Source organism: Acomys minous (assembly GCF_964271855.1).
Source record: "Acomys minous genome assembly, chromosome: 15".
Classification (NCBI taxonomy): domain Eukaryota; kingdom Metazoa; phylum Chordata; class Mammalia; order Rodentia; family Muridae; genus Acomys; species Acomys minous.
The window spans coordinates 93,197,405-93,217,565 of record NC_140497.1 but is presented as its reverse complement, the minus strand read 5'-3'; the positions used below and the strand labels follow the sequence as shown (position 1 = coordinate 93,217,565).

The following is a 20,161-nucleotide window of genomic DNA, read 5'->3' as shown; positions in this document are numbered from 1 at the left end:
GATATTAAACGGGCATAGGGAGTGCTGACCTCAAGGCACGGTCCCACCCAGATAAGCTTCAATTTTGTGAAAAGGAACCAAAGAGCATTTAGGTCCAGGTGTAGTAGTGTGCACCTTTAATCGCAGCACTCAGGAGACAGAGGCAGGCAGGTCTCCGAGTTCAAGCTCAGCCTGGTCAAAAGAGCAAGTTCCGTAACAGCCAAGTTTAGGCAGTGAAGGAAACCCTCAGACACAGAGAGCTAGTGAGGATGCAGTTGAATGAGTGGTCCACGCCACAGCCCCAGCAAGCAGCACAACACGGAAGCTTTGGTCACGTGGCTCTGGCTTTAGAGTAAAGGATAGAAGAAATGGGTTGTGGATTTGCCATCTACACCTAAGAAAGGTTGCTGAGGCCAGGAATGGAGCAGAGGTGTCTCTTCATGGAGGCCTACGGGCAACTGTGCAAAGCTGTGAAGGTGAAGACCGAATTGTGTTGGAGACCCTAAGATGTTGGCGATGCCAGAAGCATGGGATCGGGAGTGGAAGCAGCCCCAGAGAAGGAAGTGTGTTGCAGTCGGCAATGCTAAAAGGAGTTGGAGCTCTGAAGAGAGCTTTGACGTCAGACACAGAGATGCAGAGTCTGGAGATTTCCTGGCTGGCTTCCTGTCTTGCTTTGGTCCAGTGTTTCCTCACTATGCTTGCTTTCCTCCACAAGGTAACGTATACCCTGTGCCGTGATATGCTGGAAGTATGTGTTCTGCTTTTTGATACTGATTTTATGGAGGACGACAATTAAGAGATTGCATGACTCTCAGCAGAGACTGTGGACTTTTAAATAAGTTTGAAACTAGTATAGACTATGGGGACTTTTGAAGTTGGACTAAATAAATTTCTGAATTATGCTATGTCCACAAGCCTATGGGGGCCAGGAGTGAAATGTGGCGGTTTGAACAGGTATGGCCCATAGACACATGTGTTTGAATGTTTGGCCCATCAGGAGTGGCGTTATTCAGAGGGGTGGCCTTGTTGGAGGAAGTGTGTCACTGTGAGATCTCCTATGCTCAAGCTATGCCAAGTGCGGCGCACAGCCTCTTCCTGCTGCCTGTGTATCAAGAAGCAGAACTCTCAGCTCCTTCTCCAGCACCATGTCTGCCCGCCATGATGAAAATGGACTCAACCTCTGAAACTGTGAGCCAGCCCCTACAAACCATGTTCCTTTATAAGAGTTGCCTTGGTCACGGTGTCTCTTCACAGCAATAAACCTGAAGGCATCTGCCTTTGCTTTTCTCTGTATTAGAACTGAGGTAACAAACAAGATAGGTGTTTGAGTTAACCTGACAAACTTTAAGAGTGACAGCAACCTCCCACCTCCCGTTACCCTAGCACCCGCTCCTCCACACAGTGCACAACAGCAGCTCAGAGGTGCGACTACTCACACATAGCCGTTTACCTGCTTGGGAATTGTTATTTGGTTTTGGAGTTTTTTTGGTGTGTTTTTGTTGTTGTTGTTGTTGTTGTTTTGTTTTGTTTTTGAGATTATAAAATAATTACATCATTTCCCCTTTCCTTTTCCTCCCTCTAAACTGTCCTATACATTTTCCTTGTTAGCAAATTCTTGGCCTCTTTTCATTAACTGCTATTTGATTTTTGAGACAGGGTCTCATGAAGCAGAGGCTGACCTTCAGCTCTTGATCAAGTTATTAACCTATCTTTCCCTTCTGAGTGCTCAAATTATTGTTGTGCATCACCATGCCTGTACATTTGGGAATGCCGATAGCACAGAGCAAACTGACTAACTACTCAAACGAACTACTGTGCACCTGTGTTTTGTTTCTCCTCCTCCTCCTCCTTCTCTCTTCTTTTTTGGGAAACAATGGTCTCATGTAGCTCAGGCTAGCTTTAGACTAGACTTACTATATTCCTAAAGCTGACGTTGAGATCCTCCTGCCTCTGCCTCCATGTGCTGGGTGACAGGTGTGCTCCATCACACCTGCTTGTTGATACCAACAGTTAAGCCAGGAACCTCACATGTGCTAAGCAAGCCAACTGATAGAACTGTATCCCCAGTACATACCTGAAACTTATTGAGCACAAATTCATAGATATCTACAAAAATTACTGAATACTAGAGGGTGAGATTCTCCTACAATTTAGAGGAATTTTCAGAAAGTATACTATTCATGATAATACAATGGTTCTTATTCCTCCCTGAAGTCACCAGGACTGGCGATGCTAGGAACGCCCTCACCCCGAAGTGCTCCGCACACAACTCAGCAAGCCATTTCACTGGTTCGTAGGCACTCAGGATCAATTACGAACTCCAAACCTAGGGCTAATTTGCACATTTTATACCTAATCTTTTAAAATTACATGAATAAATTAATTGCATAGGGTACTTAATGAATATATGCTGTGAAAAATACAATACAAAGGAGAATATATATACCAATCATCTTAATGAGACATTGCCAGTATGCTTGAGTTTTGCTGAGGACACTGACGTGGCTATACAAAAGACTGTAGTATACAAAGTCTGGCATCAGGTCATGCGGACTTCACAGGAGTTACACCTGAGGCATAACCTCTATTTCAGATCCGCAGTCTCTGGATATTTGTCTCCCACTAATTTCTTAAATAATTCTTGGGACATTAAAGTCATACAAACGTCAGTCTGGAATCACCTGCCAAGCCTCACCAAGAGGCCTTAGTCCTCGCTGTCCTCTACTGAAAACTTCCCCTTCCCTCCTCTCGAGGATCAATCTACAGAAAGGCTAGTGCACAAGTCTTTTCCATCATAGATGTGTATCAGAACGTGCAGGCTTTAAAGTTTTATCGTCAGAAAAGTATTAGGCTATTTTTACACTTGCGAGGAAGATGTTCACAGCTAACTTAGAATCTCAGATCTGAATTAACAAGTTTGTGACACAACACAATGTATATTCATTCCTCTTTAAATTTCTTCAGAGTTTATCAATGAAATTAGACTTGAGCTGCTCAACGACATCACCACGTCTCTATCACAACTGTGCCTTCTTTTTCACTGCTCCATTAAAGGGGCTGTCAGGCTGTGGGCGCTGCCTCCATCCACCGTGTCCTCTCCATCCACCTCTTCCATGGCCAGCAAACGTACCATGCTTCTTTTAGCTCTCTTCTCTCTAGATTATGAAGTTCCCCGACCAATTCTCATAAAATACAGCTCTCAAAACCATCAACACACATCAAGTTTAACCTATGAAATTATAAACCCCATATATTTCGCACCCCATAAATACCACGGGCTCCTACTGCCTCAGCCCTCAGTCCAGTTGACGCGCTCTGACCTGCGGGCCCCTTCTGGTGCAAATGCCACCTGCCCTGATTTGCCATTGCCAACTACAATGGACTTCTTTTCTCCTGTCATTGCCTATGCCCACAGCCGTGAGTGGCACACCCTTCTAATCCATTTCTGCTTTTCTGATTAGGCTTACTCTTCATAGCAAATGCTACAGTCTTTTGGAATAAAAATTAACTGCTTCTAATACAGACTCACAAACACTTTTCTCCCTTACACAGCATCTGTTTCATCCTGTCACGTAATATAGATTGTCCTATGCATTTACCAAGGGTCCACTTAGCAGTTTCTTCTGTTTCTTCCCCTAAGTACTGCTTTATAGATAGCAGGCACTTATAAACTACTTATAAATAAGAATTAATACTAATTCACCCTTAAATAAGAATTAATAATGAGTCACCCCTTTAAAATATTTTGCCAGGTCAATGTTTTCCTGGAATTATTCATAGTTACACACACACACACACACACACACACACACACACACACACACATATATAATCTTGAAACATATTATTTTAAAATCAAAGGACTTTTCTCCCGTGGACTGGGTCAGGGTAGCCCATTGTTTGACTGCCCTACTTTTACCAAAATAGTAAACAAAGTGAAGACTTAACATTTACCTTTTCAACGTCTGAGAGAGAAGTCAGCGGATGGTTTTGAAGAACTTCTGGTGCCGTGAATGCTCGCATGTCCTGACTGGAAATACTCTCGTCTGTGAAGGAGACACTGCCAGATGGCAGCAGCAGCAGCGACCATGGCGAGATGATGAAGCCCAGGGCAGCCGGGTCAGTGATGCTCACTGTTTGTGCATGCACCAGATTAGAGAGGAGAAAAGGGGTAACCAGTGAACACTAGAATTGGAAGCATCTACAAGCACCTCAACAGGATCCAGCCTGCCTGGACAGACAGCAACGTGCAGTTTCTTTCTTCCTTTTTTCTTTTTTCTTTTCTTTTCTTTCTTTCTTTCTTTTTTTTTTTTTTTTTTGAGACAGGGTTTCTCTGTGTAGCCTTGGCTGTCTTGGACTCACTTTGTAAGACCAGGCTGGCCTCGAATTCACTTTGATCCGCCTGCCTCTGCCTGAGTGCTGAGACTAAAGGCGTGCACCACCACCGCACCCAGCTTTTAAGTTGTTTCTTTACATGTCAAGTGCCTGCGTGTGTCTAACTTCAGCTCTAGCTGCTTGGAACTCTGGGCAGCAGCCCCTCCATGGAATGTTAGGAGACGTCTCCAAAAAGAACCACACTGGCTACTGGGATTGGTTCATATCAGGTTTACTTTTTCATAATAGTAGCATTCTTGGAGTCTAGTCAGCGCACAACTAAAACACAGGACATAGCACTACAAGCTTCTGGAATCTACTTTTTAAATATTCTTCTGCCAACATTCTTTGAAGGATTTTGCAAACATTTGCTCTAAGTTCCTTCTTTTTAGTTGTTAGGAAGTGGGAAGGAAACAGGAAGTGGGAAGGAAACACTGACTCTAGCCACAGCCCTTCGGTCCCCTCACTGGGAGGTTTGCAGAAGCCTGTATAATTACAGAAAAATGTATTCTGTGGTCTGACCACATTACCTCAAGAGTCCAGCACCTAAATGTCATGTATATGTTTTGGAAATTGACAGCAATGCATTTTGTGGTCGCAGTTGCTCTAGATTTATTACATGGCACTTTACAATCACTTTGAAAGCATCTGTGGTGTTTCTGTGTGTTTACTGAAAGAGAACAACCCCGACCCTCCCCCTTATAACTCGGCTTCTCCGTGTTCCGTGCCATTCCTCTGCTACTCCCTCTCCCAGCGAATGAATACATTTCTTCAGTTCAGAGTGATAAGCCATAGTGGATTTTTAAAAAAATTGTTAACATATATATTTATGTCTTTGGTTTTTATTTAATGTGTGTGGACACGCGCATGCAGAGGCGCGGGTGCGAGGGGAGAGGATGAGGTTGGGGAATTGGGTCTGAGACAGCCCAGCTCCCCAGGCATGGTTACAGCCCAGCTCCCCAGGCATGGTTACAGCCCAGCTCCCCAGGCATGGTTACAGCCCAGCTCCCCAGGCATGGTTACAGGTACTTTCCCCTGCTGAGCTAGCTCACCTACTGAGTGATGAATTTAAAAATAAGAGTAATTTATGCAATTGATTTTATGTGCATTGGTGTTTTGCCTGCGTGCATGTCTGTGTGAGGGTGTTGGACCCCCTGGAACTTTACAGGCAGTTGTGCGCTGCCATGTGGTTGCTGGGAACTGAACTCAGGTCCTCTGGAAGAGCAGCCAGTGCTCTTAACCACTGAGCCATCTCTCCAGTCCCAGTAATGGATTTTTAAAACCTAGTTTTCCTGCCTTGGTCCCCTCCCTCCCTCGCATCCCTGACCCTGGACTGGCCCCAGAACCTGTTATGCTGAACAGGTAGAGCTGGTCTGTGGTCAAGGATTCAGAGAATGGGGACAGCAAGCTCTCTCTGGAGTGGACAGCAGGACAGCAGAGAGACTTCTGGGTAGCGTTCATGCTCTGGCGTGGGAAGCAGGACAGCAGAGAGACTTCTGGGTAGCGTTCATGCTCTGGCGTGGGAAGCAGGACAGCAGAGAGACTTCTGGGTAGCGTTCATGCTCTCGTGCCAGTCCCGATCCTCAGTAATCTGCAAGTTCAGTTTGGCAGCAAGCATCTAGAAATACAAGGGCTGCTGAGAACTGGCCTTGCGCTGCAGGCCGGCTGCCTGCGCCTCAGTGGATGGCCCCACACCTGCTTACACATGCTCAGCTGCAGTTGGGCTTGAAGCCAATAATTATAATACCAATGACTAATAGCAGTAATAGTAAGGAAGGCGTGAGTTCAGAAGGCAGGTGGGTGGGTTCTAGGGAGTGTCGGATGAAGGCAGTGGAGGCATAGACAAGATCAAGATACCTTTGTAGACATGTATGACATTTTCAAAGAGTAAATGCAAATATTGCTTCAGAATAGAATTAGCCCTGAAGATTAGAACTCTGGACTCTAAGATCAAGCCCAGGTACTGGAGAGCTGGACAGAAAAGCCACTGTGAGGGCTGAGACGACAGGGTGAGACAGGCAGCTTCAGTAAATGGTATTAGGAGGACTGCTGGGAGAAGGGTGGGGGAGGAGCGGGCAGTCCCCACAGGGCTCGAGGTCCCCTCAAGACTAGGCCGCTGGTCTTCAGCCGTTACCTTGATGCAGACTTTCAGGCCGGTGCCAGCGATTCCCAGAGATGTCTGTCCGCCCTAGCTCTATCTCCCGCTCAATCCAGCTGCCTACGGGAACTCTCCATTTGAGTATTAAGAAGTCTTAAATTTAACAAGCCCTATAGAGCTGTCATCCCTACCCATTCTGCCTTCGTGTGACACCTGTTCTCTGGAGTCTTCCCCACTGTGACACTGTTTTCCAGTCACTCAAACCAGAACCTTAGCATCACCAGATCCTACTCCTCGCGTTCCACTCTTTCAGGAAGTTCTCTGAGATGCAGCCAGGCTCTTGTGTCCTGCTGTTGCCAGCCTGGCTGCAGGGCTCCGTCTCCTTGTACAGATACTAGCTCGCTGGCTTCAGTCACCTGGTGCTGTTCCCTGAGTGGGTGATTTGAAGATAATTTACTGTAGGCTGTTTTCAGAGTGTCTCCAACATCTCAAGATTCTGAGAAACATCTCCACTCTGTTTGATTCATTTTCCTAGCTGGATTGTGTACGATTGTTCACACCGAAGAGTAAGCTGTTAACGGGAAAATATGTGCACCGTGGCTTATATGTATTTGTTCTTTATTTTTAAGTTACTTCTTCCTTACTTGTGTGTTTATATGTATGTGTAGGGCTTGCATGGGCCACAGCTCATGTCTGGAGGTCAGAGGACAACTTGCAGCCATTAATTATCTGTTTCTGTCACATGGAACCCAGGGGTTGACCTGTTTGGCTGGCTTGACAGCAAGCACCTTTACTCACCGAGCCACCTCACTGGCTGAAATTAGTATCGATTCATGTAAAATTTGTGAAAGGCAACAGTCTGCAGAGTCTGTTGTGGCCTTTGACTCTACAGCATGAGGACCTGACTTTGGACTCCTAGCACCTATGTTAAAAACAAAAAACAAGTGTGGCAGCGTGCACTGGGTTGGCAGAGGCAGGAGATCCTGGGGTGCACTGGCCACTCTAGCCAGCTGAGCTCAAGGTTCAGTGAGAGGCATCGTTCAAAAATAAGGTGGAGCTAGCCACGGAGGAAGATGCTGAGCATCAACTTCTGTTCCCTCTCCCTACACATCATAAACGCCATCTAAGTCCAGTGTTGCTGATAGTGGGAAATAGGCGACAGGAAGGCCAGTGGGCTCTGGAATTTACACATGGATGTACATACTTGTAGACAGTGTCTTGAAACTGGTTTTCATAGAGCACTCAAAAGAATCTGCAATGGAGAAGTGCTGGGCATTATTAACTCTATATGTCGGTATAAAACCAGACTTAACTTTTATGACCAGTTTGTAAGATCTTCCTTCCTTTTGTTAACTAATGAAGCCAGATAAAGGCATCCCTGTGAACAGCAGCCACAGCTATGCTTAGACACCTATGCACATACCATATTAATTTTGTGTATGAAACTGCACATTACTGCCAGGCATGGTGGCGCATCCCTTTAATTCCAGCAGAAGGAGGCAGAGGCAGGTGGATTGCCGTGAGTTCGAGGCCAGCCTGGTCTCTTTTTCTTTTTCTTTTCCTCTTTTCTTCCTCTCTCATCCCCTTCCTTTCCTTTCTTTATAGTAACATTTTGAGATAAATTATTAACTACAGAGTGATTAATTATAAATTGAGAACTTCTTTATTCCTAAGTTTTGTTCCTACTTTTGAAATGTCGCTTTCTCTAATATGAAACAGAAAAGAACAACAATCAGTCCCTTTCTGAAGATTAAATTGCACTAATGCTTTCACATGCACCTGTATCTGCAAACTCATAATGGTAATCCTGAAGGCATTGATGTCATTTACCTTTTTTGAGATAGCCAATCACTAAATAGCATTTCATTAAAGCTGTGGCGAGCCTGTGAGTCTCCAGCACTTGCATTGTGCTGTATCAGGTCTCAGATTAAAGGCATCACCCAAGTCCATGGGGTTCAAAAGTACCAGAGAAACAACCTGCTTCTTTTTGTTCTTTTAAATGGCCTCCTTTGTTGGTATAGCGCATACTTCACGTAACTGGCAGAGCACCATAGTCAGGCTGAAGCGGAAGTCACCTCCAAGTCCTTGACCGGAGTTCAGACCTCCCAGCTGTGATCTCAGGAGCAGCTTGTTCCCTGCCCTTCCTGCTGCGCTCATGAATCTGCCATGAGGACCGCTGGGGAACGTACACGGGACAGCTCCATCGTTACTGTGTAATAAAACCTGCTCCTCAGAGACACGAAGCGTGCACATCACATCAAAGAAAAGTCACCATTTGTATTCGCCCCCAGTCAGTCAAGTCAGTCCCTGCTTGTGTTTCCCTGGACAATACACCAACCAGATCACACTGCGGTGTTCTCCGTGTCTGGGAAGGGCTCTGACTTTCGTTCTTAGTTTTGCATCTTTTACCTACAAATTGCATTAGAAATATAGACAACTTGAAGAATGAAGTCTTGTGAGGTGTGAATTTGTTCTTTAATTAGAACTAAATTCCCCGGAAAGCCTCTCTTCTCTCATTACTCTACTTACAGCACAGCATCCCTAGTTAGCAAAGTCCTTACGGTACTGCACTTGGTCTAAGGTTTGACAATCAGGCCAATTAGTACATGAGCAGCTAATTATACTACTTGCCAAATTGATGTTTTAGTGTACCTAGCAATTACCTTGAACTTCACTATTAGTGAAAATATTTATTTGAGTTTTAATCACCATGGTATCAGCTTTTGAATTTGTTTTGCCTATAGTAGAAGGTGTAGAAGTCTGGAACAAAAAGTATAGAAAACTGTCACTCTAATTTGAAAGTTCTACTTACTTTATGAGTCTCCCCCCCCCCCCCCCCCCCCCGCACTGGGCTAAGATAAAATATTTTATTTCTTTTTTTCTTTTGTTTTTCAAGACAGGGTTTTGCTGTGCAGCTCTAATTGTCCTGAAAGACACTCTGTAGACCAGGCTGGCCTCGAACTCAGAGATCCACCTAGGATGGATGGTGCCACCACTGCCTAATTAAAATATTTTATTCCTTAACAATGGAAGCCACACAAACGCCGTTTTTCTTTCTCCCTTTCCCTTCTCTCTTTTCCCATCAAACAGGTAAGTTGCATACCTAAGCCCCAACCCACTGTGACCCCTCTGGTAGTTTGTGTTAAGTATTTACAAGAATCACTCGGGGAGCCCAGAATCATGCAACTTGGTAACACAGAACTAGTGAGATCTGAGCTAATATTGCCTTAAAATAGTGGGCTTAAAAGTCTAGCCATGGGTAGAGGGAAGCAGGTCTCAACATTTGCTTCCTTTCTGGGCAGCTTTATTTGGCTGCATAACTAAAACAGCTTTGGGCGGGGGCGGGTGTTGCTTCTCCCTTCCCACCGCACTCCCAGGAATGCCCTGGGTTCTGATATAATAAACAGACTGCTCTAATTTTCCCTCAGCTTCCCAGTTGTCTTGGTTAGCTTTTTGTTTTGTTTTTTAACTTGACATTAGTTGGGACCATCTAGGAAGAGGGAACAAAACTGAAAAAAAAAAGTCTCCATATGATTATGTATTATAGGCAAGCCTGTGGAACATTTCTTGATTGATGTGGTCCCACCCCTGGCCAGGCGATGCTGTGTTGTATAAGAAAGCAGGCTAAGTAAACATTAGAGAGAAGCCTGTAAGCAGCGTTCCTCCATAATGGTATCTGCTGGAGTTCCCGCCTTGCTTGAGTTCCTATCTCTGGGTCCCTGCCCTCCCTGAGTCCCTGGCCTCCCTGAGTTCCTGTCTCTGAGTTTCTGCCCTGACACCAGTCAGTGACAGACTAGTACCTGAAGCATAGGGGGAAATTAATCCCTTTCATCCTCAGGATACTTTTGGTTATGGTGTTGACAAAACAACAACAGAAATCAAACTATGATCCCAACAATTTTCATCATCAATAAAATTACACCTTCTAAAATTATGACAAATTATAAATACAATGTTTTATAACTATATTCTACACATTTCTTCTGCAATATAAGTGGTTAAGGATAGAAACTATGAATTCTCTAAAGATCAGGAACAATATCATTATGTATAGAAATGTTGTCTGTCTGTATCCCTGGGTGATTGATTAGAGAACCCTCCACGGATACCAGTATCTGGGGATGCTCAAATCCTATTGTAAAATGACATGCCGTTTACATATAAGCTATGCACATCTTCTTGTATATTACTTCTAATACTGAAGGCTATGGAAATAGTTGCTCTGCTGCACTGTTCAGGGAATCATGACAAGATAGAAGCCTGCCTCTGCTCAGTACAGTCACAGCCACTCACTTTGATCTAAGGTTGAATGAATTGTTGGAGTGGAATTCACACATATGGAGAGCCAGCTGCACTTGAAACGGAAACAAATCTGTCTACAAGTTCAGTTCTATTCCACAGGCTGCAAGCCTCTAAAGATGCCCTACACCCCCACTCTACTGTGAGGACAACTCCTCAATTTGGGCTTTTCACATCACAAATAAAAAGGCTGTTTTTTATTTCTTCATAAAGAATATTTTGGCTTTCTTGAACATCTCACCACCAAAACACTAAACGATTCAAGTAGAGAACACTGTGTCTGCATCAGATCCTACAATTTTGTGTGGCTAGATGTTCAACTGTGATTTAAACATACTCATAAAATGCCTGATTCTAGGAGCTTGAACTCCTTAAGAAACAACACTGGCCTGTGCTTTCTCAGCCACACAGCTCTTCCATGCAGACCCTGGAAAGGGGGCCCAGGACTCTGCACAGTGTTTATGCTCATACTACCTGCTCCCCAAGACAAGTGAAGCCACCGATCCAGGAAATCAGTGTGAGAGAAAGATGGCCCACAGCTCAACTAACTTGCTTCTTGTTCTTATCCTTATTTCAACTTTATGTCATTGACAAATCCATCATAGGAAAGAATATGTATATATGACCTTATCCACTTCATAGGGCTTTATGTACTTTTTGTTGCAGCTTATAAAGCTACAAGTAGGGGGCTGGAGAGGTGGCTCAGAGGTTAAGAACACTGACTGCTCTACCAAAGGTCCTGAGTTCAAGTCCTAGCAACCATATTGTAGCTCACAACCATCTATAATGAGATCTGGTGCCCTCTTCTGGAGTGCAATTGTACATGCAGGCAGAACATTGTATACATAATAAATAAATTTTTTAAAAAGCTATAAGTAAAACAAAACAAGAGCTATGGCAAGTCAGAAACTGTAACCAGTAATCACTTTACCCAAATTATAATTAAGTCAAGGTATAAGAAATCACCTTAGGTGAGAAATGAGATCCAAAGTGCTCTTCTTTAGCTAGTACAATTAAGAACAACACCATTTACTGTACAAATTACACAAATTACACCGACATTTTAAATTTTAAATTTTCTGCTAAGTGTAGAACTGAAAATAAACCCAGCAGGTGATATTACGTTTCTCATCAAGGAAAGAACTGGAGACCAGGATCTCCAGCAATCTTCCTTCTAACTCTTTACATCTATTAAGCCGCCTATTTAGGAGGCATAAGGTAAAATAATGTCAATATACACACAGTGAGCTGCTGGTGTGTCTGCAGGGCAGGGGCTGTTCTCCACATGGGCTTGATACACTTGTCAGGCAACCTACACCATTTATTTTCAGAATGCCAAATATTAAATTTAATTTCATGTTTTACAGTGTGTTACCAGGGAACAAATAGGGCAATTTCATCTAGTTCAAACACATTTAACTTGAAGAACCTGTTAATTCTGGCCTCACAAATACGAGGCAAGATGTAGCACGTCAAAGACAACTGATGCACCCTCTTAATCAACTGAAGTATGACGGCAGATAAATAGGAACGCAATAAAAAGTTGAGTAGGTAGGGCCTCGTCTTTTGAAAGCTGAACATATTATATAAAAATTTACTTGAAAAATTTCAGCCCATAAAACTTTATGTTTTTCTATAAAGACTTTGAAAAAGTTTCAGGAAACCAAGTTGAAGTTCACCATCAATGAGGATTGATTTTTGGACTCCACTGTGCTCGTTAATGGATTTGTCTATTTTGAATACTATAGCTTTATAGTAAATCTTGAAACTGGGCGGAGTGAGTCTTCAACACTTGTTTGTTTCTTTTCAAAGACGTTGTGGCTACTTTTAAGTTCAATTACTTTATTTCTGTATAAATTTTAGGACACTCACTTTGTGCAAAACTACAGCCTCCTGGGACTACACTAACTGTCAATTTAGAGAGCCCTGCCCTTTTTAGTAAGCAATAAGGCATAGCTCTCCATTAAAATAAATGGTCTCTAAATTCATTAGATAGGTCTTCACTTATTTTTCCTCAGATTTATTTCTATCGCTTTCCTATTTTAGATGTTATACTTCTACAAAAGGTTAACTAAAAAAAATTCAGTTTCTAAGTGCTCACACAATTGGTGTTTTTTTGTATCAGTGTGCAAGATAAATTGAGTTTTTTTAGAAAATATTTATATGCACCCCCACCCACAGAGTTTTGCTTCCCAATTAGCTGAATAAGACAGACCAATGGGCATATAATTAGGAAGATACAATGTGTTGTGACCCTAGATGAAATTCCTCCAGAAAACTCACTATTCATCTAGGCAAAAATGTAAAACTGTTTTTCCTGCTACTTATTTAAAAAGAAAATCAAAGTTACAGAGCACGTGAAGATGGAGGCGGAATCACATGGTAGCAAATGGCAAAGCGAAGGGTCACAAGGTAGCATTGGCCAGAACAGGTGAGAGAGGTGTGAGTAAGAAGAGCAGTTAACAGGAAAGCCTCAGGCCACTAACATCATCCACTGTCCCTAAGAATGACTACAGTTCACAGATTCAAAGTAAAAAGATTACAAACTGTTTTACAATCAATGATTAACAAACCTACGTTATAGCCTGGAGACTGACAGCACATGCCCCTTTCAAATCACCACAGAAGAAATCACAAGGCTGGACTGTGTGTACAACCTCAAGAAATCCTCAAAACTTTATCAGTAATCATACAGGTGATACATATGCATGGCATGAGGAGAGAAGACAGAGACAACAACAAAAGGCAAACGAACTCCTATCACCACTGCCAAGCCTCAGGAGCCAACAGTAACAATTTCCTGTTCTCCCTTCTCCCAGCAGACACTCCTTTGCAGATGGCATCGTTCAACGTCCTGCCTCAGCACCATTACCCTATGATATCAGCAACAAGATCCTGGCTTTGAAAAATGCTAAAAGCTTTAAGTTGCTAGAAGGCTGAAGAGGAAGGAGAGCCGGTTATTTTCTTGCCCTTTGCTCACTAATCCACCAGAAGCGCTTCTCTAACCTCCCGTCACGGGGATTTTTAGCAGTACACTGAAGGGACACAGAGCAACAGGCTCAAGATGACAGCCACCCCACCAGGAACCAGAGGAAGGGTTCTGCAAAGACACAGAAAGATGAAGATGGCCAAGCTGGGAAGGCACGTTTCAGAGAAGTCAACTACGGAGGATGTGCATCTCATCTGCTTTCCTACCATCTCCCAGGGTCGTTCCTAACCGTGTCTACGGCCTCAAGAGACCTGCAGTCCATCCTGAACCAAGCAAGCAGCAGCCACTTTATTTCAATTTGTTGTTTCAGAGTCAGGAGGAAAACTTGTAGGAAGATGACGTCTCAAACACAGGTTCCATGGAAATCAAACAACACTCGCTCCTTCCTAACAAGCGGAAATTCCCCATTGGCAACCACAATAAATGGTGACTTCCCAACTGTCAAAGAAGTCAAACTTAATATATACGTTCTTATTACGGCTCTTACTCTGCCACTTACACCAAGGGCTGTCCAGTGAGTGACTCCCACTGGGCAGTATATGAGACACAGTTGCCTCACGGTGAATTTTCACAACACAATCTAATGTGTCTTTCTTGTAAAGTGCCAATATGTTATGCAACAATCACCACTCAACAACAAGGGCTGCAAATACAAGATTTCGATCTCTTAGCAGCATTATGAAATTTGAAGGAAGGACACCCCCCACCCCACACCCGCCACCGCCCTGGGCAAGATGCTTCGCATGCTGTGACTCATGGCTGCTGTCTCTCCCTGAACATCTGTAGTGTGCGCTGTCCCTGTCATTCCTCTGGCACACTGTTTGGAAGCCGTAAGCTTCTCACATGCATCTGTCCGATCGGAATCAATGCCCAAGGGGCAACAATGCCGCCTTCTATTCATTGGCCCCTCCCACAGCACCTCACAAGGAGATGTTTCTTAACATTAATTGACGATTGTTAACTGCTAATTGAGTAAGACGTCCCTGAAGCGGGGCTGTATGCTGTGGACTGCCATGCTTAAAATTCTGAATTTTCTGGGGGGAAAAAAGGAAGCACTCAAAACAACAGCATCTATTTAAAATAAATAGAATTTTGTAACTGATTTTAGATAAAGGAATTCTGCTATCTAGACAACCCCAGCTATAAGGAAAGCTCTTCCTGCATCTCAGTACAGGTTTCTAAGGCCCTGGGTAGCAAGTGATGGCTGGGCCCTAGCTAGGGCTTTTGTTCCAGTTCCTTCCTGGACTGAAAATCGACAGTGTCAGCCCCCTCCCCAGCCCCTGCCTGCACACACTCTTCCCACCCACTCCAGACCCCCCCCCACCTGTGTCCATCCCTACTGCTTGCCAAGGGGCTCCTGTGGCACCCGGTGGTTAGTGATCCCATCCTCAGGCGGTTCTCAGACTGCAGCAGGCACCACAGTGCTCTCAGGGGCTCGTCGGTGCACGACTCCTGGGGTCCCCTGAGAGGCTCCGACTTGAGTGGGTCTGTGGGGTGGGCCTGAATGTTTGCACCCGAACAAGGCTCCAGTGAGGCTCTACTGTCATCCAGACCCCACACTGTAAAGAACACTGCTCCCCTCCCCGTCACCTATCTCTGTCCTGTTTATTGTGTCTGGTTTATTATTCAACCAAGTTTTAAAGACTGATTCTCCCATCAGACAAAGCTCCTTGTCCACATAAGTGCTAACCATGTGATATGACGAATGACATCACACAAATAGTTTTAGACAACCCAAGTCCAGCGAACTCCCAGCTCCCAGATGCAGTGTGACCTTTCGGGCCAGGCAACCACCTACAAGGGAGACACCCAACTATTATTCGGCCCACGTCGCCTAACGTACAGCAACAGGAATGCAACTGCTACTCTCTCTGGCAAGAATGTTTTCTTTACTCCCCCTCACAGGGTCAACTCCTACATCTTCCAGGCATGAGCTCTGGGAAAACGTAGTGCACGGAAGCTTTTTTCTTTTCTTCCCTACATCCACGTCAGATCTTCCTCAGAGAGAGTCACTGAATGCCCAGGCTTCCTGGCCCTTGTTGCAGTTACATTTGCTTATATCAGCATTTTTTTTTTAATAGTTACTTTCTGCACTGAAACATAAGTTCCCAACAGATAGGAGGCGCTTCCATTTTGAGAATCTCTTTGTGTCTAGTGACCGGTACAATAGCAAGTGTGTGTGCAGTGTTAGAGAGTTCAAGCAAGTCCGTCCAACCGTCCCACCCCTGAGACACACGTTAGGGCATTTTGTTCCACGTTCTACCAAAACCAGGAATGCAGAAACAGAAATCTAATTTACTATTGGTTATCTGATTTTTGGCTACTCAACGTGCAAAATAAAATGTTTAAAAAAACGATTTACCTCGGCGCTGGAGAGATGGCTCAGCAGTTAAGAGCACTGACTGCTCTTCTAAAGGACCTGGGTTCAAATCCCAGCAACCACATGGTGGCTCACAACTGTCCATAACGCCAAGACCTGACATCCTGACACAGACATACACACAGGCAAAACACCAATGTACATAAAAAATAAAAATTAAAAAATTGGGGGAAAAATACTTACCTCTTCTGAATAATTCTTGGAGACTTTCGGCACTCTGATTTAAGACAGCCCATATTTCCTCCTCCTGCAGTGGTCCCCCCCGAACCTCCAGTGCCTCTGCTAGTGACACATGCATGTTACCTGGAAAATAAAGGAGAAGGCTTATTCAAGGGCCACTTAGCTTTTATCGGTAAAAGCTCTGTATCAGGGCCGGGCTACACGCTCCCATCTACCTCGCTCTTCAGTGTGGCTTTCAATCTAAATACAACTCTACAGATCTAAACTTGAAAAGGTGAAGGAACTGGACAAAAGTCCCTTAAAACAACTTCTTGGTCTGCATCACAATGTTACCCCCAAAGGCTCTTGGGAAGGGTACTGGTGAGTAGTCATGAGAGAAGACGGAAGAGCCAGGGACCAGAAAGTCACCCCACCACAGATGATGAAACAAGCAGCTCAAGGCTTTTCAGGGTTCAGTTCCAAGCTTCATCGCTTCCATCTCAAATATAAAGAGGAACAGAGAGAAGATCCCACAACCACACAAGAGGAAGCTGGGAATAATAATAATAATAATAATAACAACAACAACCACCACCACCCATTCCTTGTGCCCATCAGCTGCTTTCTATAATCTGACATCATGTTTTCATGGACGTTTTTACGTGGAAGGGAATGAACTATTACTGCACTCAGCCATGCTGCAAGTTCCACACTTGCTCCCAGGAAAGCCATTTCCCCTCAGCACCGTTCCCTTCTGTGGCTTGGGATGGGGTGGGGGTGGGGATGGTGGGGATGATGGTGAGTTCGGGGTGATGGTGGTTGATGATGCCACTCCTCTGGGTATCCACCACAAGAAAAGAGGTTACGCCTGAGTCTATGTTTTGTAATTTAACACCATAGAGGAACTGAATTAACAAAAGACAAGAAAAGTTTCTCTGAGGCAATATTTTTGTAACAATTTTCCTAACATTTCCATAGGTGATATGGAAAATTTAAGATTTTCTATTGGGCTCAATAATTCTATTTTGCTGTGTAAAGGAGAAAGTGTCACTTCTTAAAATCCTCCCATATGCATTTTCCTGAATTGATATCTCTCAGAGAAATGGGTCCTTTACAGTGACGGCTAAGACTTGTGCTTTCCCCAAAATCTGCTTAACCATGACACTAACGTAGGGCAGTACCAGCTGGTAGACAAAAGCCATCAGGTTTAGAAACAGAGGAGAGGAAACTGCAAGTGTTAGCAGTGTACTTATCTCCTTAACTATACTCAGTACAATTAGCCCTGTAAAGGCATCTGATTTAGCCAGGTGACTTGCATTTACCCAGCCACCAAGAAAACACTCAAGAGATCTGAAGGAGCCAACTAAAAAACAAAAAAAACAAAACAAAACAAACAAAAAAAAAAAACCAGGGGGTGAGGGGGGCCAGCAGCTCTAACTGGAAAAGGGAAACAGGAGGGTAAAATAATAGTAAAGGTGTCTGAAAAAGTTATATATAAACAATCATACTATTAGCTATCTTCCTAAGAATATCTATAATGCATATAAGTTACTACACAAATATGCATATATAGTTTTAATGAATTTTTTCCATGTGGACTGACAACGCTCTCTACAATAGCCATAGACTATCTAGCAAAATCCCAACACCAGCCAGGCCCAAGAAGCCCTCATTTGAGTTGTTGGTCAGGACAGTCCCAGAGACTCCTGGAACACAGGCTAATGCTATGGCCACGGGTTTTCTCCCAGGATGGCAAGTCCCTATTGTGGAAGACACTGTACACTTCGGGTACAGGGCCTAGAGAGCTTGAGGTGGGCCTGACATGGATGCCTCCTCCCTGAGAACTAACTTTCATGGTACCTGGTGCTAGTGAGGTCATAGAGAAGAATCTATAACATCTAAATTACCACACCGGATAATCCCTAACGACAACCTGTAAAGATCTGTCCTTGAACCCACAGGTGAGTGTAGTCTTCACCCCTCATCAAGGAAACTTGTCTTTGAAACAAACAGAGATCAGTACACAAAACCACAACTGGTCAAAACGCAGAGTTGCGGAGCCAGTCCCAACTGATACATCTACAACACAACGCCTGCGCAGAAGCAGGGTCAGGGACCGGATGAGACAGGCAGGAATGGGAAGTCGGCTGTGAGACTGTGGCTCTCATGACACCGCTGCTTCAACATGCGCTGAGGAAGGGTGACCCACAGACGCGCTAACGCGGAGGTGGAGAGCTCCACAGGCCTCACACCTCAGCGCAGAAGCGCCGGCAACCGAGGAATGAATGCTCCCACCAGGAGAACGCCTTCCCGGAGACAAGCACACCACACGGTTATCCAGCACTAAACGGCCAGCCCTGAGCACACGTACACGCACTAGTGACGCTGTGCAGACCGAGCAGGTGCTTACATACTTAGGGATACACACACTGCCCAAAGGAAAGAGACCATGACTTTTAAAGAGAGAAAGGGATTCATGAAAGCATTTGAAGGGAGCAAAGGGAAAGGGGAACATATATAATCTCAAAAATATGTTTTTTAAATTCATACTTATAACCTAGTCTAAAAAAGAGCAATTTGTGCAACAAGCGAGGACAGCCTTGTCTTCCACCTGTCTACCTAGACGCATAGTGGGGAAATTAGAAGATTCTGCTTGAGAGCTCTGCTTGGGAAAGCCAGAGCTTTTATCCGGGTTATAAAGGTTATTTGCTCAGATGTTCTGCCCACAGCGAATGTCTCTAGGTTTCCATGGGCTGCACTGTAACAGAGCATCATTATGCGAGGAGGCTCATTGCTAAGAGATACGTGTTATTATCTTCCTCATGAAATGTTTTAATACACTGGAGTTTCAACAGAGGCCTGCAGATACTACTAGCAATCAGATGCTAGCTGGCGTGTGAGAAGGAATGCCCTGTAGCAAGTTTCCACCGTGACCGAGAACCGGTTAGATGGCTCCCAAGCCTGCACGCCCGCTGCGCCCTGCTGCGCCCTGCGTGAAGAAGCTGCACAGCAGGGCTGAGAGCTGCGTGGGTTCTCGTGTCTCCCCTAAGGCTGCAGGGGTGGGGGAAGGGGCCTTCCTCCACAGCAAGGGAGGGAGAGGATGCGTTTACACCACTTGACATCTTGCTGTGTTCTCTGGAGTTACACCGGTGCCCGATGCACACTCAGGCATTCAAAGACACTGGTTATCACTCACCTGAGGTCCCAGGAGAATGAAGGGGCCATGGTTCTACAGACTGGGGAGGTGGAAGGCAAGGAAACAGAACTCAGGGGGCAAGTTCTGCACAATGACACCCTCCCTAGAGGGTGAGGCTGCCCCAGCCGGAACGCAGGCATTCTCAGAATGTAGCTGCACAACTCTGTAGATACTGAAGTCCCTGTAAGGCACTAACAGAAGCATGCAGAGCCCCCACCGAAAATCTGATAAGGGCAAGAGGGGGGACAAAGGGAGAAGAGTGGGGGGGAGGCAGAACAGTGAGTGGCCTGAGGGGGAGGCGGCCGAGGCCCCACACTGTCAGCACTGGCTAGCTGCAGGGCTGTCTTTTTCGGACTGTCACAGGCAGTGTGGTTCCAATGACAATGCCATGTGAAACAGCAAGGGTCCTCCCTAGCCACTTACCCTATTCAAAACTAGGGGAATCTTTTTCTGCAGGAGTCAGGGGGAAGACTGCCTGCCTCGGCGTGGACAGCCGCTGCCTGCACTGCCTCCCTCCACAGGCCCCTAACTAGGGGGAGAGGAGTTCAAGCTTCGGGGGCAAGGTTGAAATAGTGACCTATGCCATGGTGAGGAGGCACTTTTAATTAGGGACTGCACCGTGTCTTTTAAACGTAAGGAGCTGTAATTATTTCTGCTATCAAAGAGTAATGAGAGAAAGATGGACCT

The 20,161-nt window shown here is 44.8% G+C and overlaps 1 protein-coding gene across 10 annotated transcripts in view; it reads right to left on the bottom strand.

Annotated features, from left to right (window-relative positions):
- PTPN13 (protein tyrosine phosphatase non-receptor type 13) overlaps positions 1–20,161 on the bottom strand; it is a 163,049-nt gene that overhangs the window by 110,932 nt on the left and 31,956 nt on the right. For all 10 annotated transcript variants that reach the window (XM_084758209.1, XM_084758212.1, XM_084758216.1 and 7 more), the window contains exons 2-3: positions 16,303–16,422; positions 3,934–4,112 (exon numbers count right to left, since the gene is read on the bottom strand). In XM_084758209.1, the coding sequence (XP_084614335.1) occupies positions 3,934–4,112; positions 16,303–16,417 (294 nt within the window). In that variant the 5' untranslated portion in view covers positions 16,418–16,422. The remainder of the gene's footprint in view (positions 1–3,933; positions 4,113–16,302; positions 16,423–20,161) is intronic.